Raw genomic sequence first — 26,195 nt, 5'->3', positions numbered from 1 at the left:
ATGGAGACAATCGGGAAGCGGTATTGACGGCAGTATTGTGAGCAAACTCCGCCCAAGGTAAGAGGTCTGACCAGTTGTTATGTTGGTTAGAAATATAGTAACGTAGAAACTGCTTCAAGGTTTGGTTGGCTCGTTCTGTGGCCCCATTGGACTGCGGGTGATACGCAGAGGAGAAGGGAAGCTGAATTCCCAACTGTGCACAAAAGGCTCGCCAAAACCTGGACAAAAACTGGCTACCCCTATCTGAGACGATAAGCTTGGGTAGCCCATGTTACTGAAAGATCTCTCAAGCAAAAATGGATGGCAGTTCTTTAGATGTGGGCAATTTCTTTAATGGAATACAATGTGACATTTTCGAGAACCTGTCAACCACCATAAGATTAACTGTGTTGCCCTAAATAAAATCCATTGACAGGTGGGTCCAAGGCCTCTCTCCATTGGGTATGGGTTGTAGGAGGCCCACTGGAAGGTGTCAGGGTGTCTTACTCTGAGCACACATGGAACAAACAGCTACGAAGGCAGTTTCATCAGCACGGAGACTAGGTCTCCAGAATTGTTGAAAAATAGCCCAAATGAGTTGATTCTTCCCTGGGTGGCCAGCTGCCTTGGGAGAATGGTAAATCTGAAGCAAAGCAGTGCGGAGATTCTCAGGGACAAAGCAGTGGTCACCAGGTTTCTCGGGAGGAGAATGGATCTGAGCGGCAAGATTTCTGTCACCCAACGGTGAAGTGAGACTAGTACGAACAGTGGCCAGAATATGATTGAAAGGTATCACAGGAGCAGGAACCAACTCTATCTTGGAAGCGGAGGAAAACCATTGTGACAGTGCATCAGCTCTTACATTCTTAGTACTGGGTAAGAATGAGACTACGTAATTGAAGCTTGGCAGAAAAAGAGCCCATTGTGCCTTTCTGGGAGATAAGCATTTTGCCTCAGATAAGAATGTGAAATTCTTATAGTCAGTCAAAATGAGGACCGGCACAATGGTACCTTTGAGTAGATGCCTCCATTCTTTAAGAGCTAAAATCATAGCTAACAATTCTATGTCCCCCATCTCGTAATTGCATTCTGCAGGAGACAATTTCTTAGAAAAGTAGCCATACGGATGCATAGCACTCTCAGGTGGTAGGACGTTGAGACAGAAGGGCACATACTCCAGTCTCAGATGCATCAACCTCAAGAATGAACAGTATCATAGGATCAGGATGTGCCAGCACAGGAGCTGAAACAAGGGCAGCCTTGAGGGACTCAAAGGCTTTATTGGAAACTGGAGACCAATTCTGTGGGTTACCGTCCTTTCTGGTTAGATCAGTCAGGGGTTTAACCAGAGAAAAGAAGTTATGGATACATTTCCGATAATAATTGGCGAAGCCAAGAAAACGTTGTAGCAGATGTAGACATATGAGTCAAGGCCACTGTAGAACTGCAGATAGTTTCTCTGAGTCCATCAAAAAAACAGCAGTAGAAATGACATAATCCAGAAATGTAACCTGTTCATGATGGAACTCGCACTTTTCCAACTCACAATACAGGTTATTGTGCCTCAGCCTCTGTAGCACGCAGGAGACATCTGGGTGGTGGCTCTCTAGGGATTTGGAATATATGAAAATATCGTCAAGATAAACCACCACATATTGTTGCAACATATCTCGGAGGACATCATTGATGATTTCCTAAAAAATGTCATGAGCATTGCAAAGACCGAATGGCATTACAAGGTATTCATAATGCCCTGTCCTGGTATTAAAAATGCAGTTTTCCATTCGTCGCCCTCCTTGATCTTTACAAGATTGTATGTCCCTCTCAGATCGAGCTTCATGAAAACTGTTGCTCCCTTGAGGTAGTCAAATAACTCCGCAATCATCTGAATCAGATTCTTAATGATGCAATGCGACTGAGATCCTTATAATCAATACAAAGTCTCAGTTCACCACTTTTCTTTTTCACAAAGAAGAAGCCAGCACCAGCAGGAGATGAGGATTTTCAAATGAACCCCTTGAGAAAGTGCATTGGCAACATAGTCCTCCATGGATTTATCCTTCGAGGTATTGCACCAGGTTGCAGGTCAATTGCACAATCATACGACCGGTGTGGAGGCAAACTACCGGCTTGAACTTTGTCAAAGACATTGATAATTTCATGGTCCTCCTCTGGCAAGAAGGAGAGTGAAGAGGTGCACAAGAGCTTAGTAACTTTCTGAAAACATGTTTTACTGCATTCTGGCAATGAGGAAAGAACCTCAGCTCAATGCCAATCGAACAAGGGGTTGTGCCTCTGTAAGGATAACCAATGACCACCGGGTAATGAGGTGAGGAAATGACTTGGAATTGGATTATCTCATGGTGAAGAGCCCCTACAGCCATGGTCAATGGAGCAGTCTCATGAGTCACATGGGCAGGCTGTAGAGGTCTCCCATCAATAGCCTCAATGGCAAGTGGATCGGCACAAAGCTGCAGCGGAATCCAGTGCTTAGATACAAAGGCACTATCTATGAACAGGCCTGCAGCCCCAGAGTCGATAAGAGTCTGTGTCTCAATGGGCGACTCAGATCAAGAAAGGGTGACCAGACTAGAGGCTTATACTTCAGGATAACTGGGAACGTAACAAAAGCACCTAAGGTCTGTCCCTTACAGGACCTCAGGTGCAAGCGTTTTCTGGACGGGCAGGACAAAACTTCAAAAAGTGACCTGCTTGGCCACAATAAAGGCACAATCTCTCTCTCTCTCCTCCTAAAGGCCCTCTCCTCCGCAGAGAGGCGTGTGAAGCCCAACTGCATGGGTTCTACTTCACTGGCAGATTCAGGACCAGGTGGCATGGGAGGTGAGGGAGGCAAGGGGTGGGACTGCAAAGGATTGCCCCCAAATTTCTGGGGAAGTGGAATGGAACAGAGGTAGTATTTGAGGTGGGTGCCTGCACAGAGACTGGAGCAGCAGCAGGGATGGCCTGCAACACAGGTTGTACAGGAACAGCCACAGTGGGAGGATCCAGGTGAGCAGTGCAAATCAGGAGTGTCTGTAACGCTATGGCAAACGGATCCATGTGGTGGTCCTGCTCATTCAATCTGGAAAAAATATTCCCACTAGGTGCATTGCCTGCATCTTCTGAATTCATGGCCTTCTCCTCTGGTCAGGAACCATAAATCGAACGGAGACAGAAAATGCAGTAAAAATCACACCTTTTAAAAAATGTACAAATAGTAAACCTAGTCAAAACTTAGCCGGGGTTCGGTAGCCAAAGTGGGTAGTCAGAACAAGCCAGTAAGTCAGGAAGCCAGAGATCAGCATAGTCGGAGGCAGTAGACAGGATCAGGAACCAGAAGGGACTTCAGCCAGGCAAGTCTTTAACAGGAACACAGAAGAGAGTCTCCAGATATGTTTGACCAAGGCAAAGGCACAGAAGGAATGAACCAGGCAGTTTAAATAGCCAGGAGGTGCTGGCTGTAGGCTGGACTGTTGAGCAGGAAATGATCACCAGGTGAGCCACTGTGGAATGATGAGTACTGGCAATTAAGCTGTGTAACCTGAGCACTGAGAAGGGAGGGCTGAGAGCCCAGCCCTGACACCTACATACTGAGGACCACATAGACACTGTAACATATAAACATTCATGGTGTACACCATAGGCGTGCGCAAGGGGTGTGCCAGGTGTGCCTGGGCACACCCTAATTCCTGGAGTTGGCAACCCATCAATTGTGGGCAGGTGACAGGTAAGCCACGATCCTTACTTGCCGACCCCCAGAACCTGGACAGGATAGGCAGCTGGAGTGGAAATTAATAGGTCGATCTGTATTTTCTTCTGCAGCAGCTGAAAGTAGGCGCTTCCTTATCTTCCTCTCGCCAATATTCAGCTGTAGGGATGAGCTTCGTGTTCGAGTCGAACCCATGTTCGACTCGAACATCGGCTGTTCGATCGTTCGCCGAATTGCGAACGATATGGGCCGTTCGCGCCAAATTCGTGTGGCGCGTCACGGCCCATAATTCACTGCGGCATCGCAGTGCATTGCTTGCTGATGATTGGCCAAGCATGCACTATGACCCGCATGCTTGGCCAATCACAGCGCCGCCTTAACAGAGAGCCATAATTGGCCAAAGCCAAGGAGGCTTTGGCCAATTATTGCTCAGGGGATTTAGTACACGCCCCACACTATATAAGGCCGCCTGCACGGCGGCCCTGTGCAGTGTGTTCCGGTGTGCTTAGAGAGAGAGAGAGACAGTGTCATTTCATTTGAGTTAGCTACATTAGGCAGGACAGTCAGTCAGTTAGCTGCACTTAAAGTGTATTGTGTATATATATGCATCCCAGGTGTTGCATATATATATATATATATACACTGTATTCAGTTTAGCTAGATCCGTTCCTGTTATCTTCTAGACTATTTACATTTAGTGCAGTGCGTCCTGCTCACAGTGTTCAGCTAGATCCGTTCCTGTTATATTCCTACTGACAGGCAGGCTTGTCTTGTTACAGTATTTTGAAGAAAATTACTGGTGTTCTTTTGATCCTATTAGTACCACAGTCAGGCAGCTAGACTATTTACATTTAGTGCAGTGCGTCCTGCTCACAGTGTTCAGCTAGATCCGTTCCTGTTATCTTCTTACTGACAGGCAGGCTTGTCTTGTTACAGTATTTTAAAGAAAATTACTGGTGTTCTTTTGATCCTATAAGTACCACAGTCAGGCAGCTAGACTATTTACAGTTAGTGCAGTGCGTCCTGCCCACAGTGTTCTGGTAAACCTACAAGCTAGTGGGGTGCGTCCTGCTCACAGTGTTCAGCTAAACCTACAAGTTAGTGGGGTGCGTCCACCTCACAGTGTTCAGCTAAACCTACAAGCTAGTGGGGTGCGTCCTGCTCAGTGTTCAGCTAGATCCGTTTCTGTTATCTTCTTACTGACAGGCAGGCTTGTCTTGTTACAGTAAATACAGCTACCTGAAGAAAATTGCTGGTGTTCTTTTGATCCTATTAGTACCACAGTCAGGCAGCTAGACTATTTACAGTTAGTGCAGTGCGTCCTGCTCACAGTGTTCTGCTAAACCTACAAGTTAGTGGGGTGTGTCCTGCTCACAGTGTTCAGCTAAACCTACAAGTTAGTGGGGTGCGTCCACCTCACAGTGTTCAGCTAAACCTACAAGCTAGTGGGGTGCGTCCTGCTCACAGTGTTCAGCTAGATCCGTTTCTGTTATCTTCTTACTGACAGGCAGGCTTGTCTTGTTACAGTAAATACAGCTACCTGAAGAAAATTGCTGGTGTTCTTTTGATCCTATTAGTACCACAGTCAGGCAGCTAGACTATTTACAGTTAGTGCAGTGCGTCCTGCTCACAGTGTTCTGCTAAACCTACAAGTTAGTGGGGTGCGTCCTGCTCACAGTGTTCAGCTAAACCTACAAGTTAGTGGGGTGCGTCCACCTCACAGTGTTCAGCTAAACCTACAAGCTAGTGGGGTGCGTCCTGCTCACAGTGTTCAGATAGATCCGTTTCTGTTATCTTCTTACTGACAGGCGGGCTTGTCTTGTTACAGTAAATACAGCTACCTGAAGAAAATTGCTGGTGTTCTTTTGATCCTATTAGTACCACAGTCAGGCAGCTAGACTATTTACAGTTAGTGCAGTGCGTCCTGCTCACAGTGTTCTGCTAAACCTACAAGTTAGTGGGGTGCGTCCTGCTCACAGTGTTCAGCTAAACCTACAAGTTAGTGGGGTGCGTCCACCTCACAGTGTTCAGCTAAACCTACAAGCTAGTGGGGTGCGTCCTGCTCACAGTGTTCAGCTAGATCCGTTTCTGTTATCTTCTTACTGACAGGCAGGCTTGTCTTGTTACAGTAAATACAGCTACCTGAAGAAAATTGCTGGTGTTCTTTTGATCCTATTAGTACCACAGTCAGGCAGCTAGACTATTTACAGTTAGTGCAGTGCGTCCTGCTCAGTGTTCTGCTAAACCTACAAGTTAGTGGGGTGCGTCCACCTCACAGTGTTCAGCTAAAGCTACCTGTAGAAGGTTGGTGGTGTTCTCATACTACAGGCAGGCAGTTGATTTTGCTAGCTGCAGTATCAGTACATATATAATATATATATATATATATATATATATATATATATATATATATCCCAGCTTAGTGCAGCTACAGGCCATTAGTATGTCTGGAAGGCCAAGAAGGAGAGGCAGACAGTCACAAGCCAATAAGAGAGGGCAAGCAGGCTCTGTGTCTAGTGCTGGTCGTGGAGACGGTGCATCCTCATCAGCACGTGGCCATGGGGCACGCTTGGCCTTTTTTTCGGCAGCTGGCCACGTTGAGCCGCAACATGCGGAAGACTTGGTCGAGTGGATGACCAAGCCGTCCTCATCCTCCTCATCCTCTCTCACCCATGCCCAGGGTACTTTGTCTGGCAAAGCAGCGGCCTCTTCCCTCGGCTCAATGTCATCAGTGACTCCTTCCCTAGCCCCACCATGTCCTCCTGAGGAGTCCCTCGAACTGTTTGACCACAGTGTTGGGTACATGCTCCAGGAGGATGCCCAGCGTTTGGAAGGCTCTGATGATGATACTGAGCTCGATGAAGGCAGTAACATGAGCACGGACAGAGGGGGTGCCCAAGAAGGACAGCAATCTGGCAGTCATGCTCCCCCTGCTGCAGCATACTGCCAGGTTTGCTCCAGTGATGAGGAGGGAGGGGATGATGAGGTCACTGACTCAACGTGGGTGCCTGATAGGAGAGAGGAGGAGGAGGAGGAGGAGGAGGAGGCGGCACATCACCAACGAGGCAGGATGCCCTCCAGGGGCCAGCCTAAGGGCAGCACATTGACTGCATCACACCCCAAAGCTCCACATGTGCAGGGCGCTGCAGTCTCTGCGCGTTATTCAAAAAGTTCTTTGGTGTGGGCCTTTTTTGAGACGAGTGCATCAGATCGCACCGCTGCTATTTGCAACATATCATGTCTCAAGCGTATCTCGCGTGGCCAAAACATCTCCCGCTTGGGTACCACATGCTTGACCAGACATATGTTGACCTGCCATGCAGTTCGTTGGCAAGCGTATCTAAAAGACCCACACCAAAGAACAAAGAGGACCTCTGCTTGCTCCTCATCAGCTGAGATTTCCAAACCCACTAGACCTTCAGTCCTCTCTGAGACCTGCACTGAGAGGAATGAAGGTGTAGAATTAGGTGTGTCACAGCCACGTACTTGTGGGCAATCTGATTTTGGTACACCGACGTCAGATTGTACCAGGCAAATTTCCCTTCCCCAGCTGCTGCACCGCCGAAAGAAGTTTGCTCCCAGCCATCCACATGCCCAGCGGTTGAATGCTAGCTTGGCAAAATTGCTAGCACTTCAACTGCTGCCTTTTCAGTTGGTAGACTCTGCCCCCTTCCGTGAGTTTGTGGAATGTGCGGTTCCTCAGTGGCAGGTACCCAAACGCCACTTTTTCTCACGGAAGGCGATTCCGGCTCTCTACCAGCATGTGGAAGGCAATGTCCATGCCTCGCTGGACAGGGCGGTCAGCGGTAAGGTGCATATTACCGCTGACTCATGGTCCAGCAGGCATGGACAGGGACGTTACCTAAGTTTCACGGCGCATTGGGTGACTCTGCTGGCAGCTGGGAAGGATGCAGGACAAGGTGCAGTAGTGTTGGAGGTTGTTCCGCCACCACGCCTCCAAAATGCTAATGATTGTGACACACCTCTCTCCTCCACCCCCTCCTCTTCTTCTTCCTCCATGGCCTCTTCCTCGGAACCAGCGGTGCTCCGTAGTCGTTCAAGGGGCTACGCAAGTACGCAGGCCAAAAGATGCCATGCGGTGCTTGAGCTGGTGTGCTTGGGGGACAGGAGCCACACTGGGGCAGAGGTTCTGTCAGCTCTGCAGGGGCAGGTTCAGAGGTGGTTGACGCCACGCCAACTTAAGGCAGGAATGGTGGTTTGCGACAATGGCACCAACCTCCTCTCTGCCCTCCGACAGGGACAAATGACCCATGTGCCCTGTTTGGCTCACGTCCTTAACTTGGTGGTGCAGCGGTTCTTGGGCAGGTACTCGGGCTTACAGGATGTCCTGAGGCAGGCCAGGAAAGTCTGTGTGCATTTCCGCCGGTCATATAATGCCAGTGCTCGGCTGACGGACCTCCAAAAAGGAGTTTAACCTGCCCAAGAACCGCCTAATCTGTGACATGCCCACCAGGTGGAACTCAACGTTGCCCATGCTGCAGCGGCTGCACACGCAGCAGAGGGCCATCAATGAGTACCTGTGCGACTATGACACCAGGACAGGGTCAGGGGAGCTTGGTTTTTTTTCCCCACGCCAGTGGGCCATGATCAGGGATGCATGCACTGTCCTGTCACCATTTGAGGAGGCCACGAGGATGGTGAGCAGTGACAGTGCATGCATCAGTGACACTGTCCCCCTTGTCCACCTGTTGGAGCACACGCTGCGTGGAATAATGGACAGGGCACTTGAGGCAGAACAGAGGCAGGAAGAGGAGGACTTCCTTAGCTTTCAAGGCCCCCTTTATCCAGACAGTGTTCCTGCGTGCCCGCCGATCACACAGGAAGAGGACGAGGAGGAAGAGGAGATGGAGGAGGAGGAAGATTGTGTCAGTATGGAGGTGGAGCCTGGCACTCAGCATCAGCAGCAGTCTTTAAGGGATCAGTCCCAAGAAACACATGGACTTGTACGTGGCTGGGAGGAGGTGGCTGCGGACCATGTCGTCCTTAGTGACCCAGAGGACTCCGGACCGAATGCCTCAGCAAACCTACGCTGCATGGCCTCCCTGATCCTGCAAAGCCTGCGTAAGGATCCTCGTATTCGTGGTATCAAGGAGAAGGACCAATACTGGCTGGCAACCCTCCTTGATCCACGTTACAAGGGTAAGGTTGCGGACCTTATCTTGCCATCGCAGAGGGAGCAGAGGATGAAACATCTTCGGGAGGCCTTGCAGAAAGGTCTGTGCAACGCGTTCCCAGAGACTGGGAGGTTACAAACTCCTGTTTCTGGACAACGTGTTGCTGAGGCTTCGGTCAGTCAAAGAAGGAGCGGTGGAGAAGGAGGCCGTCTGACCGATGCGTTCAGACAATTTTTTGGTCCGCAGCCCCAAGGTATGATCTGTTCCAGCAACCATCGCCAGCGTCTGTTTTACATGGTGCAGGAATACCTAGGGGCAAGATCAGACTTGGACACCTTTCCCACCGAAAATCCTCTGGGTTACTGGGTCTTGAGGATGGATCACTGGCCAGAGCTTGCACAGTATGCAATTGAGCTACTGGCCTGTCCTGCATCCAGCGTTCTTTCGGAACGCACATTCAGTGCTGCTGGAGGCGTGGTAACCGATCACAGGGTGCGTCTGTCCACTGACTCGGTCGATCGACTGACCTTCATAAAAATGAATGAGTCTTGGATCACCACCAGCTACCAAGCACCTGATGCTGATGTAACCGAATAATTTTTTTTGAAATCTCAGATCCCTTCAAAGACTGCCTATGCTGATGCTGAGTGACTATCCCTGAGTAATTATCCTCTTCCTCCTCAATCATCACGCTGATAGCTTGTAAGAACATTTTTGGTTCTGGGCACCACCACCAGTGCCTAAGGCACAATTTTTCAGCCCCTGTTTAACAGGGGCGTGTAATTACAATTTTTGATGTAATACTTTGCAGCAGGGCTCGTTCCTGCATTCCAACTAGAGTGTCTGTGAGGGGTTGCAGTGTTGTGGCACCAGCACCAGTGCCTAAGGCCCAATTTTTCAGCCCTTGTTTAACAGGGGCATGTAATTACAATTCTTGATCTAATATTTCACTGCAGAGCCCTGTGAGGGCTTACAGTGTTGTGGCCACAGCAACACCTAAGGCCCAAATTTCTGCTGAGTATATAGGGCAGGACCCTACTTTCAAACAACTAACTTACAAACGACTCCTACTTGCAAACGGAAGGAGACAACAGGAAGTGAGAATAAATCTACCCCTAGGAAGGGAAATTCTCTCCTGTAAGAGTTAATATGGGAAAAACATTTCTCCTTTCCACTGATGCTTTCCAATCCATTGGGACAAAAAGTGAGGTGAAATCTTCTGAAGAGGAGGAAAGACAGCAAAACAAATGTCACAGGGGTGATAACCCTTCCCTATGATTTTTTGTCTGGAGCTAAACACGTTAAAAATGTACCCGTTCAAAATTACAAAGAGATTCTACTTAACAACAAACCTACAGCCTGTATACTGCTGTTCAGAGTATATAGGGCCTGGTGGCCCCACACCTTTCCTTATTTTAATTTGGGTGCGGGGTTCCCCTTAATATCCATACAAGACCCAAAGGGCCTGGTAATGGACTGGGGGGTACCCATGCCGTTTGTCTCACTGATTTTCATCCATATTGCCAGGACCCGACATTACATTAAACCCGCAAGCAGTTTTAAATGAGATTTTTTCCTTTAAAAATGACATTTGGTGCAGGGACTGTTCTAAACACGGGAAACACGCGTCTCTTTACAGGCATACTATAGACACCCCTCAGGTACGATATTTAAAGGAATATTTCACTTTTTTTTTTTACTTTAAGCATCATTAAAATCACTGCTCCCGAAAAAACGGCCGTTTTTAAAAGTTTTTTTTGCATTGATACATGTCCCCTGGGGTAGGACCCGGGTCCCCAAACCCTTTTTAGGACAATACCATGCAAATTAGCCTTTAAAATGAGTACTTTTGATTTCGAACGTTCGAGTCCCATAGACGTCAATGGGGTTCTAACGTTCGTGCGAACTTTCGGTCCGTTCGCAGGTTCTGGTGCGAACCGAACCGGGGGGTGTTCGGCTCATCCCTATTCAGCTGCCACGGGAGGAAAATACAGGGGATTGGTACCAATGTATGCCACCCCTCTTGTCCCAGTTCCTTTTCTTTCTGCTGCCCAGGTCCCCCTGTATGCTCACCTGCTCCCCCCCCCCCCATAGTTTTAGGATGACGAGTGGGGAAGATGCCGGTTAATATGTCACAAAGGCATAAGTGTTGGAGCTTTGAGGTGCACACCCTAATACAATAGGCTGCGCACACCTATGGTGTACACATAATGAAGGGTTTAATTGAGTATGTACTAGATGTTGCTGTAGGTATTGGTTTTCTTATTTTTATACTCATTGCCTTGACAAACTAAGCATCCACATGATAGAAACCAATTAAATTGTGAAAAAAAGAAGACTGTTTGGGCAGATCAAAAACATTGGAGTCAATTTGATCTTTCAGAGACGGGACTCGCCTATAAATCACTTGAGGCTTAGGTGGTAATTTGGATCCTAAAACCCTTTAATTTGTAAAATTTGCAAGTGTTTGGAAATAATTTTCTTTACTGGCCCTGGCCCCTTTTGAGGCCTGTTGTTCTTTTAGAGGTATACTTTTTGCTCTTACTTTTAGGGGGACCTGACCCTTTTTGAGCTTGTTTGGAAAATCCCAAATTTTGGGTGCTCCTCAGAGATGTAATAGAGGCGAAATCTTTCAATGGGAACATTATTTCTGGTGATCTAGGGTCCCCGATGAATTCCCTTAATTTGCAGGGATTTCCTCTCACTTCCTGTTTGGCTATGGGACAGGATGTGAAGTAAAATCACTGCAATGGCACACAGATGGTGAAAAAAATATCTGACTGGGGTTATAACCCTCCCTTGCTCTATCCAAGATGAAAAAAAGTTTTGGTCTATAGTTTTACTTTAAGATGGAGTCCATCTTTAAAAATGGCATCTAAGTTGAAAGACGTAGGTTCCCGTTATGTCTGAAGGTGGATGATGCCTTCAAGACGGAAGCTGTGTGTATGATGATCTGTGTTATGATGGATGATGAATGTATGATAATGTGTCACCCTGAGCTTTATCTACGAAAACAATTTAATTTAGGAACCCCCCAGAGGGTGTAATTAGTACTATTTTACTCACTTCTCAATGGTGGATCATATAAATTGATTAAAGGGCAACTCCACTTTCGCGGGGGGAAAAAAATAGCAAATAAAGAAAAATTAATATAGCATATACAATTGCGACACAGGTCATATTGTTATTAAATGTTATTACAAATTACCTTTACTTTTCAATCTGCAGCTGCTGTAATTTTCTGAAAATGCTATGCAAGATGGCTACCTGGAGTTGTTCTGTACACAGAATATGTACTGAACACATGCCAGAAACATAATTTCCTGCTTCTGTTATTGGCTCACCGATTTTCCCAGAAGTCTGCACCAGGATACAAGTCAGATTTCAGGCATCCCCTGGAACAAAAATGTTATTTTTGGTGATATACTCCCCAAGGGACATGTCTAAGGGGATGCAGATACAACAGTATTCCTCATTAGTGCTCTGCAGGTGCCACAGTTGATTAATTAATTTAATTAAATGATGAAACCACTCCGATTAGATTCATTTTCCCACATGGGCACAGACAAACAGAGGGATTTCTTCAGAATAACAAAAGGTAGGAATCTGCAACAAAGGTTGTTATAATCCTTACAATGTACATAGATCACCCAGAGGGGAATGTTTTTTTCTCAACAAGTGGAGTTACGCTTTATCTATTTGCTTGTATAACCAAAAACTGACTTGACCAGTAGATGGCACTCTGAGACAGACTGCAAATCTCTAAATCTAGATTTAGAGGGAGAGAATGAATTTATTGGATCCAATCTTTATAGGATAAACATGTAAAGATTTAAATACATCAAGTTATTCAGAGGGTACATAGATATCTTCCTTCGGGGGCTTTGGTATCATCATTGTTAATGTTTAATTTTTTATGTATATTAACTAAACATGAACCCTCCGCTACAGGGATGGAATTATTTCTACAACAATCCACATTAAGATATTTCTGACAATATTTTGTATATACTGTACTTTCGAAATTAAACTACTCCCATTTTACTACCTGAGCATGTCTAAATTATGAAGCATACATATTTCTTATGATAATGATTACAATCAGACAAAAACATGGTAATATTATGACTGAATCCTTTTAGGTAATAATATATCTTGTATAGGGATACAAATTAACAAGTGTCTTGGTACTCTAACCTTTTTCAGTTTTTTTTCTAAAATGTCACCAAAAGTATCAAGTTTTGTTTTATGAAATATTGAAAAGTTAAACTCAGCACATGAACCAATAGGCTCCTTGTGCTACTTCTTTCTTACAAACTCTTCCTCTGTTATACAAAGACTACAAGAGGCTGACCCCATGTCAAGTCTAGGTACTTAGGCCCCATTCACACTAGCGCGTTTTTTGATGCATTTTGCATTTTGCAGAAATGCACGGGAATTTTTTAACATGGGTTCCTATGGAACATGTTCACATCAATGCTTTTTTGTATCTCTGCGTTTTTGGAAAGGGTCGGGGACTTTTTTTCATGCAAAAAGCAGCGTTTTGCATGTAATGGTTTTCAATGGACAAGCATCAAAAACGCAAGTGCAGCGTTTTTGCAGCGTTTTTGATGCGTTTTTGCCGTTTTTTTTTTTTTTTTTTTTTGTAATTTTTTTGTAAGACTGTAAAAAAAAATGAAAAAAAAAAAAAAAAAACGCAAAACGCAAATCGCGGCAAAAACGCCGCAAAAACGCTACAAAAACGCTGCTCAAAAACGTGCCAAGCATGAAAAAAAAACCTCCAAAAACGCTCAAAAGCAACATGCATAGGTGTGAATCGAGCCTAAAGCTTGCCATACATTATACAATTTTCTTGTACAACTTTCCTTTAGATTTACCAAAACCATATAATATAAGGTCAAACCTAAAAACTTTCAATGTGAATGCAATCAGGCAGGCCCTTGCACTACATAGTTGAAGGTAAATCCAAAGGAAATTGAATAAGAAAATTGTATGGTGTATGGCCAGCTTTACACTGCTTGCATTAACAAAATTAATTTCATAATGCATTTGTAAATAAAGAGCTGCAATAATTTGTGTTTTATATCTGCCTAGAGTTCAGCTTTAAGGGCTATGACACATTAATAGGTTTTATCATCACTGGCATTTTTGTCGCTTGAAAAAGATTAATTGCAGTTAGCAGAAGGTTTCAAGTAGGCAGTTTCAGTGATTTTTAGCTCAGGTCTAGTTCACCTTTATAATTAAAATTCTATGTCCTATGTATAACTCTTTAGGCACACAATAAAACTGTTTACAAACAAGCGCCTTGGTGGGAGTCGACCTTTGGATCCCACATATGGCTGATCCCAGATATATAAGCTCATTGGTCAAGGTACTCATTTTTACTGCTTCATTTAGGTGCATACATTTTATGTCATTATTAAAGCCTTGTATACATTGTCCAAGCCAGGGGACATTTCAGTCTCCTTGTATTTACTGGGAATTTGCTATTTAAAGAAAGCCTGGGAGAAATACAGAAAAAGGCTGAGGCTGCCAAAGCTGACCCCCGGAAAATGCTAGTTTCTGGGCTGCCACACTGAGCCAAGGGCTCTTTGACTGAGCCACTGTACAAGTATACAGATCAAGTACACAGATCCACTGTTCTTGAATATTTGTCCCGCATAAGGGAGTCCGAAATGAAATGAAACCATTGAATCAGTGTGATAGCCAGGAACATTATTTTTTCAAAAGGAGATCAACAAAATCAGCCCCTCCATTTCTCTTAGCACTGGTTTTCATGAACAAGGTTAGACCTGACAGAACTAGTTTGCCATAGCTCCCAACTGTCCCTGATTTCGAGGGACTGTTCCTGATTTGGTGCAATGTCCCTCTGTCCCTCTTTGCCCCTCATGTGTCCCTCATTTTGGTCTGATTTATATAATTCTATATAAAATGCACATTTTATCTTTCAAAAAGTGTTTCCCGCTACTAAACCTTTCATCCAATTTCTAAATTGCTGCATTTGTAAATTTTAAAAGCCAATATAAAGGAATAGTAGTGGTAAAAAAAAGCCCTTGTGGATTTAAGTAACCTTTTTTTTTTGGTTAATTCTCCTTTAAGGGGGTGTGGCAGGGGGTGAGTCCTATGTCTATTTACAGATACCAAGGATCAAGGACAATGGGTCTGCCCACTCATCATCTCATATAAGAAAGCTGACAATATGTGAAAGTTGAACTGACATAGCAGGGCACAAGAGGCACTGAGAAGGATGGCTCCGACTTTCCAAACAGCTCTGTTTTTCACCATCATTAGTAAGTACAGCTGTTTATATATATGTAGGAATTTTAGCAATCTTTACATAGATATGTGCAGCTAAACACAAAGGTGCAAATAATAAGCCCATAGGTAGTTTTACAAGCTAGTATACAGTATATTGATAGGATATTAAAGGCTAAGCTCACCTTTTTTTTTCTAAATGTACCAATATACCATTAACCACTTAAGGACCTGAAGGATTTACCCCCTTGATGACCAGGCCATTTTTTGCAATACACCACTACGTCGCTTTAACTGACAATTGTGCGGTCGTGTGACATTTTACCCAAACAAAATTGATGTCCTTTTTTTCCCACAAATAGAGATTTCTTTTGGTGGTATTTGATCACCTCTGCAGTTTTTATTTTTTGCACTATAAACAAAAAAGAGCAACAATTTTGAAAAAAAAAACAACAATTTTTTGCTATAATAAATATCCAAAAAAACAAAAATGAAAAAAAAAAATGTCTTCATCAGTTTAGGCCAATATGTATTCTTCTACATATTTTTGGTAAAAAAAACCAAAAAAACGCAATAAGCGTATATTGATTGTTTTGCGCAAAAGTTATAGCATCTATAAAATAGGCGATATAGTTATGGCATTTTTATTTTTAGGTTTTTTTTACTAGTAATGGCGGTGATCAGCAATTTTTAGCAGGACTGCAACATTGTGGCGGACCGATCGGACACTTTTGACCCTTTTTGGGACCAGCACTGATACAGCTATCAGTGCTATAAAAATGCACTGATTACATGCATGCACCAACTGTATCTATTGCACGAAGCGACGTACAGATACGGCGATTCGCTCAATAGAGCCAACCTGTTGCAGTATAACTGAGGTGGCTGGTCTAAAAGTGGTTAAAGAGGTTGTAAACCTCTGAAAATAATTCCCCCCCCCCCAAAAAAAAACCCTGCAAGACAAAGGCATAACGAGCTAGTATGCACCGCATACTAGCTCATTATGAAATACATACCTTAAAACAAAGCGGTTGCAGCAGTCCCCGCACAGCTGTCACGGCCGACACCTTTCCCGGAGCTTCCTCCCGGTTCGCATGACATCACTCATGTGCAAGCATAGTAAAATTATCCTCTACTTTAAAATCCATTCAAGGCTGCAGACATAGCTTTTTGCAAACAGCTATCAAATTTCCATTTCTTTATTCTAAATAATATGCAACTTTCCAAGATCCCCTGGGCTCTGTGTGTAAGCAGCTGAATAAATAAGGCATTTTAGAATCACTTGCAGGTGTGCATACCACTAAGACCCCTTTCACACTGCAGTGCCGCTAAAACAGCACTAAAGCGCCAGTGGTTTTTGTGGTGCTTTAGCTGCATTTTTGCTGCACTTTTTGGGCACTAGTGGAGCGGAAAAAAGGAAAAAGGTCCAGTTTTGCGACGCTTTCAAAGTGCTTTTAAGGCGCTTTAGAAGCGCTGCACATTCATTTCAATGTACAGGGGCGTTTTGGAAGTGCTGTTTATAGCGCTCCCAAGCTGCCCCCAAAGATGCTGCTTGCAGGACTTTTTCTAACGTCTCGCAAGTGCACCGCCCAAGTGTGAAAGCACTCATTGCACTGAATGGGAGGCATTTCTCAGGCACTTTTTAGAGGCTATTTCTAGCGCTTAAAAGCAAATTCCTCAGTGTGAAAGGGGTCTAAGGGCTGGTTCACATCATGACCCACTGTGCTGCAAAGCGTACATTTTCATGCCCTAGAGTTAGAAAGTCCATTCAAAATTATTTTTTTAGAGCAGGGGGTCTCCAAATTTTCAGTACAAGGGCCATGTCATATATTTTACAAGCAGTGAAAAAAAATAGAGGGGTGTGATTTAACCACTTGCCGACCGCCGCACGCCTATGTACGTCCTAAGTTTGGCGGCAGATATCGTTGTTATGGCAGCAGCTAGCTGCCATAACCCCGGCATCCCCGTTTTCGTGCGGCGGTCGGCTTTCAGATAAAAGTGGTCTCTGCGGCGGATTCACCGTGAGATCACTTTTATCGGTGGTGGGAGATCTCGCCGTGACCCTCTCGCCGTGATCTGGTGCCCTCCGCCTCTTAACGGAGCAGTTGGTAGTGGCGGCAGCGATCACGTCTGTCTCCTTGCTGTGCCTGGAGATGAATGAGGCTAAGATGGCGCCCACTCGTTTCCATGACACTGCAGGGCTTTTTGACCCCAGATCTCATATTTAAGAGGTCCTGTCATGCTTTTTTCTATTACAAGGGATGTTTACATTCCTTGTAATAGGAATAAAAGTGACACAATTTTTTTTTCTTTTAAACAGTGTAAAAATAAATAAAATCATGTAAAATAAAAAATATATATTTTTTTTTTTTAAACCCCCCCGTCCCGTCGAGCTCACACGCAGAAGCAAAGAGAATTGGGCTAACTTTACTGTCTTATTTTTTGGTGCAAAAAAGTGAATTTTTTCCAAAAAAAAGCGCGCTTGTAAGACCTCTGCGCAAATACGGTGTGAAAAAAAGTATTGCAATGACTGCTATTTTATTCTCTAGGGTGTTAGAAAAAAAACAATATATAATGTTTGGGGGTTCTAAGTAATTTTCTAGCAAAAAAAACCTGTTTTAACCACTTGCTTACTGGGCACTTAAACCCCCCTCCTGTCCAGACCAATTTTCAGCTTTTAGCACTGTCGCACTTTGAATGACAATTGCGTGGTCATACAACACTGTACTCAAATTAAATTTTTATCATTTTTTTCCCACAAATAGAGCTTTCTTTTGGTGGTATTTGATCACCTCTGCGGTTTTTAGTTTTTGTTAAAAAAAATTGAAAAAGACCGAATTTAAAAAAAAAAATATATATTTTTTTTAATATTTTGTTATAACATTTTGCAAACAGGTAATTTTTCTCCTTCTTTGATGTACGCTGATGAGGCGGCAGTGATGGGCACTGATAGGTGGCAGTGATAAGCACTGATGGGTGGCAGTGATGGGCACTGATTACACTGATGGCAGCACTGCTAGGTGGCACTGATTGGCACCACTTGTGGGCATTGATAGGTGGCACTTGTGGGCATTGATAGGTGGCACTGGTGGGCATTAATAGGTGGCACTGCTGGGCACTGGCAGGTGGCACTGGCTGGCACAGATGAGGCATATGTGTCTCCTTCCTCTTCGGGGCCGATGTCCCTTTAACATAAGCCGGTGATCGGCTTTTTTTTCTCCTCACGATGACAGCGTGAGGAGAAAAAAAAAAAGATTACCGAGCTTTTGTTTACATCATGTGATCAGCTGTCATTGGCTGACAGCTGATCACATGGTAAGGGGCCGGGATTGGCCCCTTACTCGGATCTGTCATCATCCAAGTCCCCAAGTCTCGGTGCAGGGTGCGCGCGGTGCGCGTGCACAGGGGAGGACGTCCCATGATGGCCTCCCAGAAATTGAGGTCCGCGCTGTGGCCGTCATTCAGCTATGGCCCGGACCTCAAGTGATTAAACATGTAAACACCTAAATTCCAAAACTAGACTGGTCCTTAAGTGGTTAAGAGGAGTTCCAGGTTGTGGCTGTTCACATTCCTCTCCACCTGTTGAGCTAGTGGTGTGCGATGTTTCTTATTCCCTATGCTTCACTGCTTTCTGGATCAAGCACAATACAGCCTACACCATTACATTGCTGTGAGACACCTGATCCTTTCTACAGAACATCTTGAGTGGCAGTATAAGATCCTTTTCACACACATAGCGGGACACATTAGCGTTTCTAACCCCCACTAGCGGCCGAAGAAAGGGTTCATTTCAATGGGGTGGAAGAGTGGTGTATACACTGCTCCAAAGATGCTGCTTGCAGGACTTTTTCTAATGTTCTGCAAGCACACCGCTCCAGTGTGAAAGCATTCTGGCTCTCACACTAGGGCTGAAGGGGAGGCATTTTTCAGGCGCTTTACAGGTGCTATTTTTAGCCCTTTAAGCGCTTGAAAAACGCCTCCAGTGTGAAAGGGGTCTAAGTGATTACAAGGTTTTGTCCGTGAAAAAAATTAGTTTTATGTAGGGATGCACTGATACCACTTTTTTGACACCGAGTACGAGTACCGATACTTGACATCATGTACTTACCGATACCTGATTTTGGTCATGTGAATATTTTTTTAAAAAATAATGAAAAATTACACATTTTCACCATAATATGAGGAATTGAAACACAGTCAAAAGATTATGAAAGAAAACATGTTTATTTACTGGTCACAAAGCTGTTAAAGCGCAAATTGCACAGAACATGTAATATAAAAAATAATGTCAATGTCATCAATGACATGTACATTGCAAGTTCACAATGTTTAGGCATGAGGAGAAGCAAGAACAGTACAGTAGCTCAGTCAACTCACAACACAAGATATTATTTATAAAATTTCAAAAACCAAAAAAAACACAACATGTGTTTGTTTCCAGTTCAACTTACACATGTGTAAGAGAAACACATTTCACAGACAGAACATTCCAGGATGGCAAGGATGTGTGTTAGGTTAGCATGTAGGCTGCAGTAAGGCCTCATGCACAGCTCAAAGCAGCTGCTTCTCCAGGTGTTTTAGCTCTTTTGAGCTTTTTTTTTTCTCTACCTGTTACCTCTTCCCCTCCATGTTAGCCTATGTGTTCATTCATGGCCATTGGCCAAGGAACACTATGCGGTTTCAGAAGTTTAGTGGCAGGGCAGCTTACACGCAGCAGGCAGAAGAAAAATCCACAGAAATTGGAAATGGAAATCTTTGGATTTTTTTTCTGCCTGTAAACTTTCCTGCCACTAAACTCCTGAAACTAGTGTGCAATGGGCTGACATGGAGGGGAGGCGTTAACAGGCCGAAAAAAAAGCTCAAACTCCTTGAGGAGCAGATGCTTTTAGCTGCATTGTACAGGCATTATGCCTTGAAAATGAAAAGCTCAAATGTCACACAGAACATGAAATATCATCATTGTTGATGACGCCAGGTATAAAACAAACTTCACAAGTTCACGTCATCACATCAACCAACCCAAGTGCAATACAGTTAAATAATGTTAGGCCTGAGGAGGAGCAACTAAAAAGTACCTCAAAACTAACATTATTTTGTAAACATTTTTTTAAAGAAAAAAAAGTGCTAGCTTCTAGTTCAACTTCTTATGAAACTCTTGAAAAAACATTTTTCACAGACCAAAATTAAGGTCATTCCAGGATGGCAAGGCCAAGGAGCCAAGGACTTAGCAGCAGTAAGGCCACATGTACAATAAAGCTCAAAGTAGCTGCTCCTACAGGCGTTTGAGCTCCCTGTCTTGCTATGTGCACACCATAGGTGATTCACTTTTTTCACTTAAGGAAAAAGGTTGTGGCGTGGAGTTAAAAAGGCATATTTTATTTTTTTTTTAAAGCCAACATAGAGGGGAGTTAACAGGTAGATGAAACGCTAAAAAAAAAAAAAAAAAAAAAAAAAAAACACAACACTGATGATGCCTTGCCCAACTGGACAGTAACAGGTGGTAGATTACTTTTCCAATTCAAACGCAAGTGGCAAGTTTTTTTAAGAAACAGAAGAATCTCTGCATGTTCAGTTAGAAGTCGGTTTCTGGTGTCAGTCAGAAGGTGTGACGCTGCACTGAACAATCTCTCACTTTCCACACTACTGCAAGGAGCTGAAAGATATTTTTGTGCCATTTGGGCTAGAGTGGGAAATCGCAGTTTATTGACTGCCCAATATTCAAGAGGTTTGTCCAAACGAGGCACAGTGACCTCTGCAGATATGCTTCTAGTTGTATGGTAGCAGATGTGGGAGCACTGTTCTCAAATGTAGATGAATAAGCAATTTCTTGAAAAACAGTGTCCACAGTCACACCGGTACCTGGCTGTTGCTCAGTGCGAGACCTTTTGGTAGCTGGTTTCTCAAGCACCTCAGGTGTAGCTGCCTGTGCCTGTAGTACCTGTACAGAAGATATTTGTTGCATTTCCAGCACGAACATCTCTTTGGCCTGCCTGGCAGCATCTGCATTTGAGAAGAACCGATCTTTATACCTAGAAGAAGAAAAATACAAGACATTAGACAACATCATGCAAGAAAAGCAACAACTGTGGAAGCTTGCTGTGGGGGCACTGCTAGAAGGAAAGGTGACGGCGGGGGACACGGCAAAAACAGTTGTCTGGCCTGCTCTGTGCAAAACCATTACACAGAGGCAGAGCAGGTAAGTGTGTTTGTCATTATCGATTTTGTTTTGTGTTTTTTATGAAGGTGAGATTTACAGTGTTATCACTTGCATTACAAATTTTTTTTTTTAATGCAAGCAAGTGATAATAATGCCCTGTACACACGATAGGATTTTCCGATGGAAAATGTGTGATAGGACCTTGTTGTCAGAAATTCCGACCGTGTGTGGGCTCTATCACACATTTTCCATAGGAATTTCCGACACACAAAGTTTGAGAGCAGGCTATAAAATTTTCCGACAACAAAATCCGTTGTCGGAAATTCCGATCATGTGTACACAAAATCCGACGCACAAAGTGCCACGCATGCTCAGAATAAATGAAGAGACTAAAGCTGTTGGCTACTGCCCCGTTTATAGTCCCGACGTATGTGTTTTACGTCACCCCGTTCAGAACGATCGGATTTTCCGACAACTTCGTGTGACCGTGTGTATGCAAGACAAGTTTGAGCCAACATCCGTCGGAAAAAATCCTAGGATTTTGTTGTCAGAATGTCCGATCTATGTCCGACCGTGTGTACAGGGCATTACACTGTAAAATATCACCTTCATCCAAAAAAAAAAAATCATATCATCAATATTCAAATAATAGCAATGCAAAATAGCAGCCAGCAATAATGGATTACCTTGGATCGCGTAAGGTAGCGATGCAGTAATGTGGATTTTGCTCCATGTCAGAGAACCGTTTCTGCAAAGCACCAAGCAATGTGTTCTTCATCGTTTTAACACCGTGGTCCTCGTCCACTTCTTTAGATAATAATCGCTGTAGCACAGTCACTGCAGGAATTACATCCGAGGCAAAAGAATCTGAACAACTCACATGCCGAGTCAACTCTTCAAAGATGTTGATCATCTTCTCTATGAGATTCCACTGATTTGCAGTGATCGTTGCAGGCAGCTCATGTTCTGACACATATACTCCAGTGGCCCGTTTTTGCTCTATCAGAGACTGCAGCATGTAAAAAGTGCTGTTCCAGCGAGTCTGAACATCTTGTTGAAGTCTTTTAATGGGATGACCAAGCTGAATCTGAATATCTTGCAGCCGAGAATATGCCAGGTTTGAATGTTTAAAGTGCCCAACTATTTTGCGCAGCCTCCATAATGCTGCGCTGTGATAAAAGCCCCTCTGAGACAGCCAGCTTCAGTGTATGTGTCACACAGGAAAGACTCTTAAGACCAGCATCTTGTACACCTTTTATCATATTTCTGCCATTATCATAGACTACCACATGGACAGAAGTGTCAAGCATTTCTTCTAGTATGCTTCTTATAGCTTGGCCTGTGTGAGAGCCTTGAAATATCTTTGCGTGCAGCATGACTTGGTGCAGAGTGAAATTGGCATCAATCCACTGTGCAGTTAAGCTAATTACAGACGCGGGACTCACACTACTGCTCCAAATGTCCGTGGTGAAACTGATAGCCTTTATGTCCTGCTGTAGAATGTTGGTAATGTGTTTTTTCACTGTGTTGTGTAATTGTGGCAACATGACATCTGTGACATGATGGCGGCTGGGAATTTCGTACTTTGGCTCCAAAAGGTTCATAAGTCGCCGAAAACCCACATTGTCAACTATTGATAGTGGCTCATCATCAAGAACGATGAATTGGGTAACTACTTCAGAAATTTTTTAGCCCTTGGGTTATCCATGGAAAATTTTGGTTTGCTGCAGTGTCAGCTGTTGAGTGCAAGAGCTAGTGACAGCTGTAAATTCGCCATGCTCAGTCTTGTGTTTCATTTTGAGGTGTTTTATGAGATTACTGGTATTATAAGAACTAATTTTTGAACCTCCTCTGGATAATTTGGCAGAACAGAGTTTGCAGTCTGCAATGCGTTTGTTGGTTTCATCAATTTTAAAAAGACTTCCAGACGGCTGACATTTTGCTGGCAGTGGCATCCGTTTGCATTGCACTTAAAGCCAGAAATAAGTAAGTCTCTCCACCTTAAGGGGGAAAAAAAATGAGGAAAATGGGGAAAAAATTTTGAGCCCCAATGTTTTATTTTCTGATTTTTTCACACATGATGACACCTACTATTTTTTAGAATAATGAAGATGCTCTCACCGGTGCTTGTTGTTTGTTCCTGCTAAATCCAGCATCTTGATATGGCCAAGTAAACCAGCGGGGATGATGACATCCATCTGTCGGCTGCAACGGTCGGTATCTCTACAATACAAAAAGCAGAGTATGGTCTCAAAAAGGCACATGCAGGAAAATGTTAGGCAAGAGACAATGATGATTTATGTAACAGCAGCAGTCATTTGCCGCCATGATGGACATGTTAGGCAACCGAGACAATGTGGGACACTAAGTTATGTAACACACACAAACACAGGCCGACCGCCATGCTGGACAGTGGACATTATGTTAGGCAAGAGAGAGAGAGACAATGTGGGACAAACTAAGTGAAACACAGGCCGGCCACCATGTTAGGCAGGAGAGAGAGAATATGTGGGACAAAATAACTTAAGTGTAACACAGGCCAGCCGTCATGTTAGGCAAATGATGATGTAAGCTAGTAGTACTGTACAGCAATCACCGGCCGCGGGACACATAAGAAGAAAGCAAGCAACAGTTAGAAATAGAGAAGAGCACTCATCAGCCGCCATGAGGGGACATGGTGTAAGGAGGATGCTCGCCATGTGGGGCAGCCATGTAGGAGGCGCAGCAGCAGCAAAACACGTCTGTCATAAGGGATGAGGGAAACAGCACTCACCGCCATGTGGAGAGGCTGCAACCTTATCCGGTTCCCGATCTCTGCCCAAGCTGACGTCACTTCCGATATCGGTTTCTGGTATCTGTGAATTTTCACGAGTACCGATACCCCCGAAAATGCCAAGTATCGGCACCGATACCGGTATCGGTACCGGTATCAGTGCATCCCTAGTTTTACGAATGATCAAATTTAAGTGAGCAAATAATTCTTAGCTTTTTTTTTGTAATCAGCATTGTGCGATTTAGAACAACTGAAAACAATTCGTAGTTACATAGTTAATTTGGTTGAAAAAAAAGACACAAGTCCATCCAGTTAAAAAAAAAAAAAAAAAAAAAAACCACGCACAAATCAAATCCTTCATATACACAATCCTATACACACAGTTGATCCAGAAGAAGATAAAAAAAAATAAAAATAAAGCATGATCCAATTTGCTTAAGAGCAAAAGATTCTTTCTGGATCCCCATAGAGGCAATCAGATATTCCCTGGATCAACTTTACCTATAAATATTAGTATCCAGTTATATCAAGTACATTTAGAAAAGAATCAAGGCCTTAGATAAGACAATCCAGCTCCAGGCTAGGCTAGAACAAGCTCTTAAGGAAGTCTATTCCACATTTTTACAGCTCTTATGCCCTGTACACGCGACAGGATTTTCTGACAACAAAATCCATGTTTTTTTTCCGACGGATGTTGGCTCAAACTTGTCTTGCATACACACAGTTACACAAATCTTGTTGGAAATTCCGAACGTCAAGAACGCGGTGACATACAACACGTTCGAAGAGACGATAAAAATGAAGTTCAATAGCCAGTATGGCTCTTCTGCTTGATTCCGAGCATGCGTGGAACTTTGTGCGTCAGAATTGTGTACACACGATCGGAATTTCTGACAACAGATTTTGTTGTTGGAAAATTTGAGAACCAGCTCTCAAATTTTGTGTGACGGAAATTCCGATGGTGAATGTCCGATGAAGCCTACACACGGTCGGAATTTCCGACAACAAGCTCCTATCGAACATTTTCCGTTGGAAAATCCTATCGTGTGTACGGGGCATAATTGTAAAGAAGCCTTTCCATATTTGGAGGTTAAATCTCTTTTTGTCCAGACGTATAGAGTGCCTCCTCGTCTTCTGTAATGACCTTCAAGTGAATAACTCAACACAAACCTGACTGTATGGACCACTTACAGTATCTCACAAAATACATTTTTTGTAAATATTTTATTATATCTTTTTATGTGACAACACTTAAGAAATGACACTTTGCTACAATGTAAAGTAGTGAGTGTACAGCTTGTATAACAGTGTAAATTTGCTGTCCCCTCAAAATAACTCAAAACACAGCCGTTAATGTCTAAACTGCTGGCAACAAAAATTAGTACACCCCTAAGTGAAAATGTCCAAATTGGGCCCAAAGTGTCAAAACTTGGTGGGGCCACCATTATTTTTTAGCACTGCCTTAACCCTCTTGGGCATGGATTTCACCAGAGCTTCACAGGTTGCATCTGGAGTCCTCTTCCACTCCTCAATGGCAACATCATGGAGCTGGTGGATGTTTGTAGACCTTGTGCTCCTCCACCTTCCATTTGAGGATGCCCCACAGATGCTCAATAGGGTTTAGGTCTGGAGACATGCTTGGCCAGTCCATCACCTTTACCCTCAGCTTCTTTAGCAAGGCAGAGGAAGTGGTTGTCTTGGAGGTGTGTTTGGGGTCATTATGTTGGAATACTGCCCTGTGACCCAGTCTCTGAATGGAGGGGATCATGCTCTGCTTCAGTATGTCACAGAACATGTTGGCATTCATGGTTCTCTCAATAAACTGTAGCTCCCCAGTGTCAGAAAGGACTCATGCAGCCCCAGACCATAACACTCCCATCATGCTTGACTGTAGGCAAGACACACTTGTCTTTGTACTCCTCATCTGGTTGCCGCCACACACGCTTGACACCATCTGAAACAAATAAGTTTATCTTGGTCTCATCAGACCACAGGACATGGTTCCAGTAATCAATGTCTTTAGTCTGCTTGTCTTCAGCAAACTGTTGCAGGCTTTCTTGTGCATCATCTTTAGAAGAGGCTTTCTTCTAGGATGACAGCCATGCAGACCAATTTAATTAGGTGTGCGGCATATGGTCTGAGCACTGAAAGGCTGACCCCCCACCCCTTCAACCTTTGCAACAATGC

The 26,195-nt window shown here is 44.0% G+C and overlaps 1 protein-coding gene across 2 annotated transcripts in view; it reads left to right on the top strand.

The window, feature by feature from the left end:
* Positions 1 to 14,958: 14,958 nt before the first annotated feature.
* The window catches only part of LOC141139450 (saxiphilin), a 119,218-nt gene continuing 107,981 nt past the window's right edge, over positions 14,959 to 26,195 (top strand). For both annotated transcript variants that reach the window (XM_073625544.1, XM_073625543.1), the window contains exon 1: positions 14,959 to 15,113. In XM_073625544.1, the coding sequence (XP_073481645.1) occupies positions 15,071 to 15,113 (43 nt within the window). In that variant the 5' untranslated portion in view covers positions 14,959 to 15,070. The remainder of the gene's footprint in view (positions 15,114 to 26,195) is intronic.

The sequence above is a fragment of the Aquarana catesbeiana genome, linkage group LG04 (assembly GCF_042186555.1).
Source record: "Aquarana catesbeiana isolate 2022-GZ linkage group LG04, ASM4218655v1, whole genome shotgun sequence".
Taxonomy (NCBI): Eukaryota; Metazoa; Chordata; class Amphibia; order Anura; family Ranidae; genus Aquarana; species Aquarana catesbeiana.
This window is presented reverse-complemented; position numbering and strand designations above follow the sequence as displayed.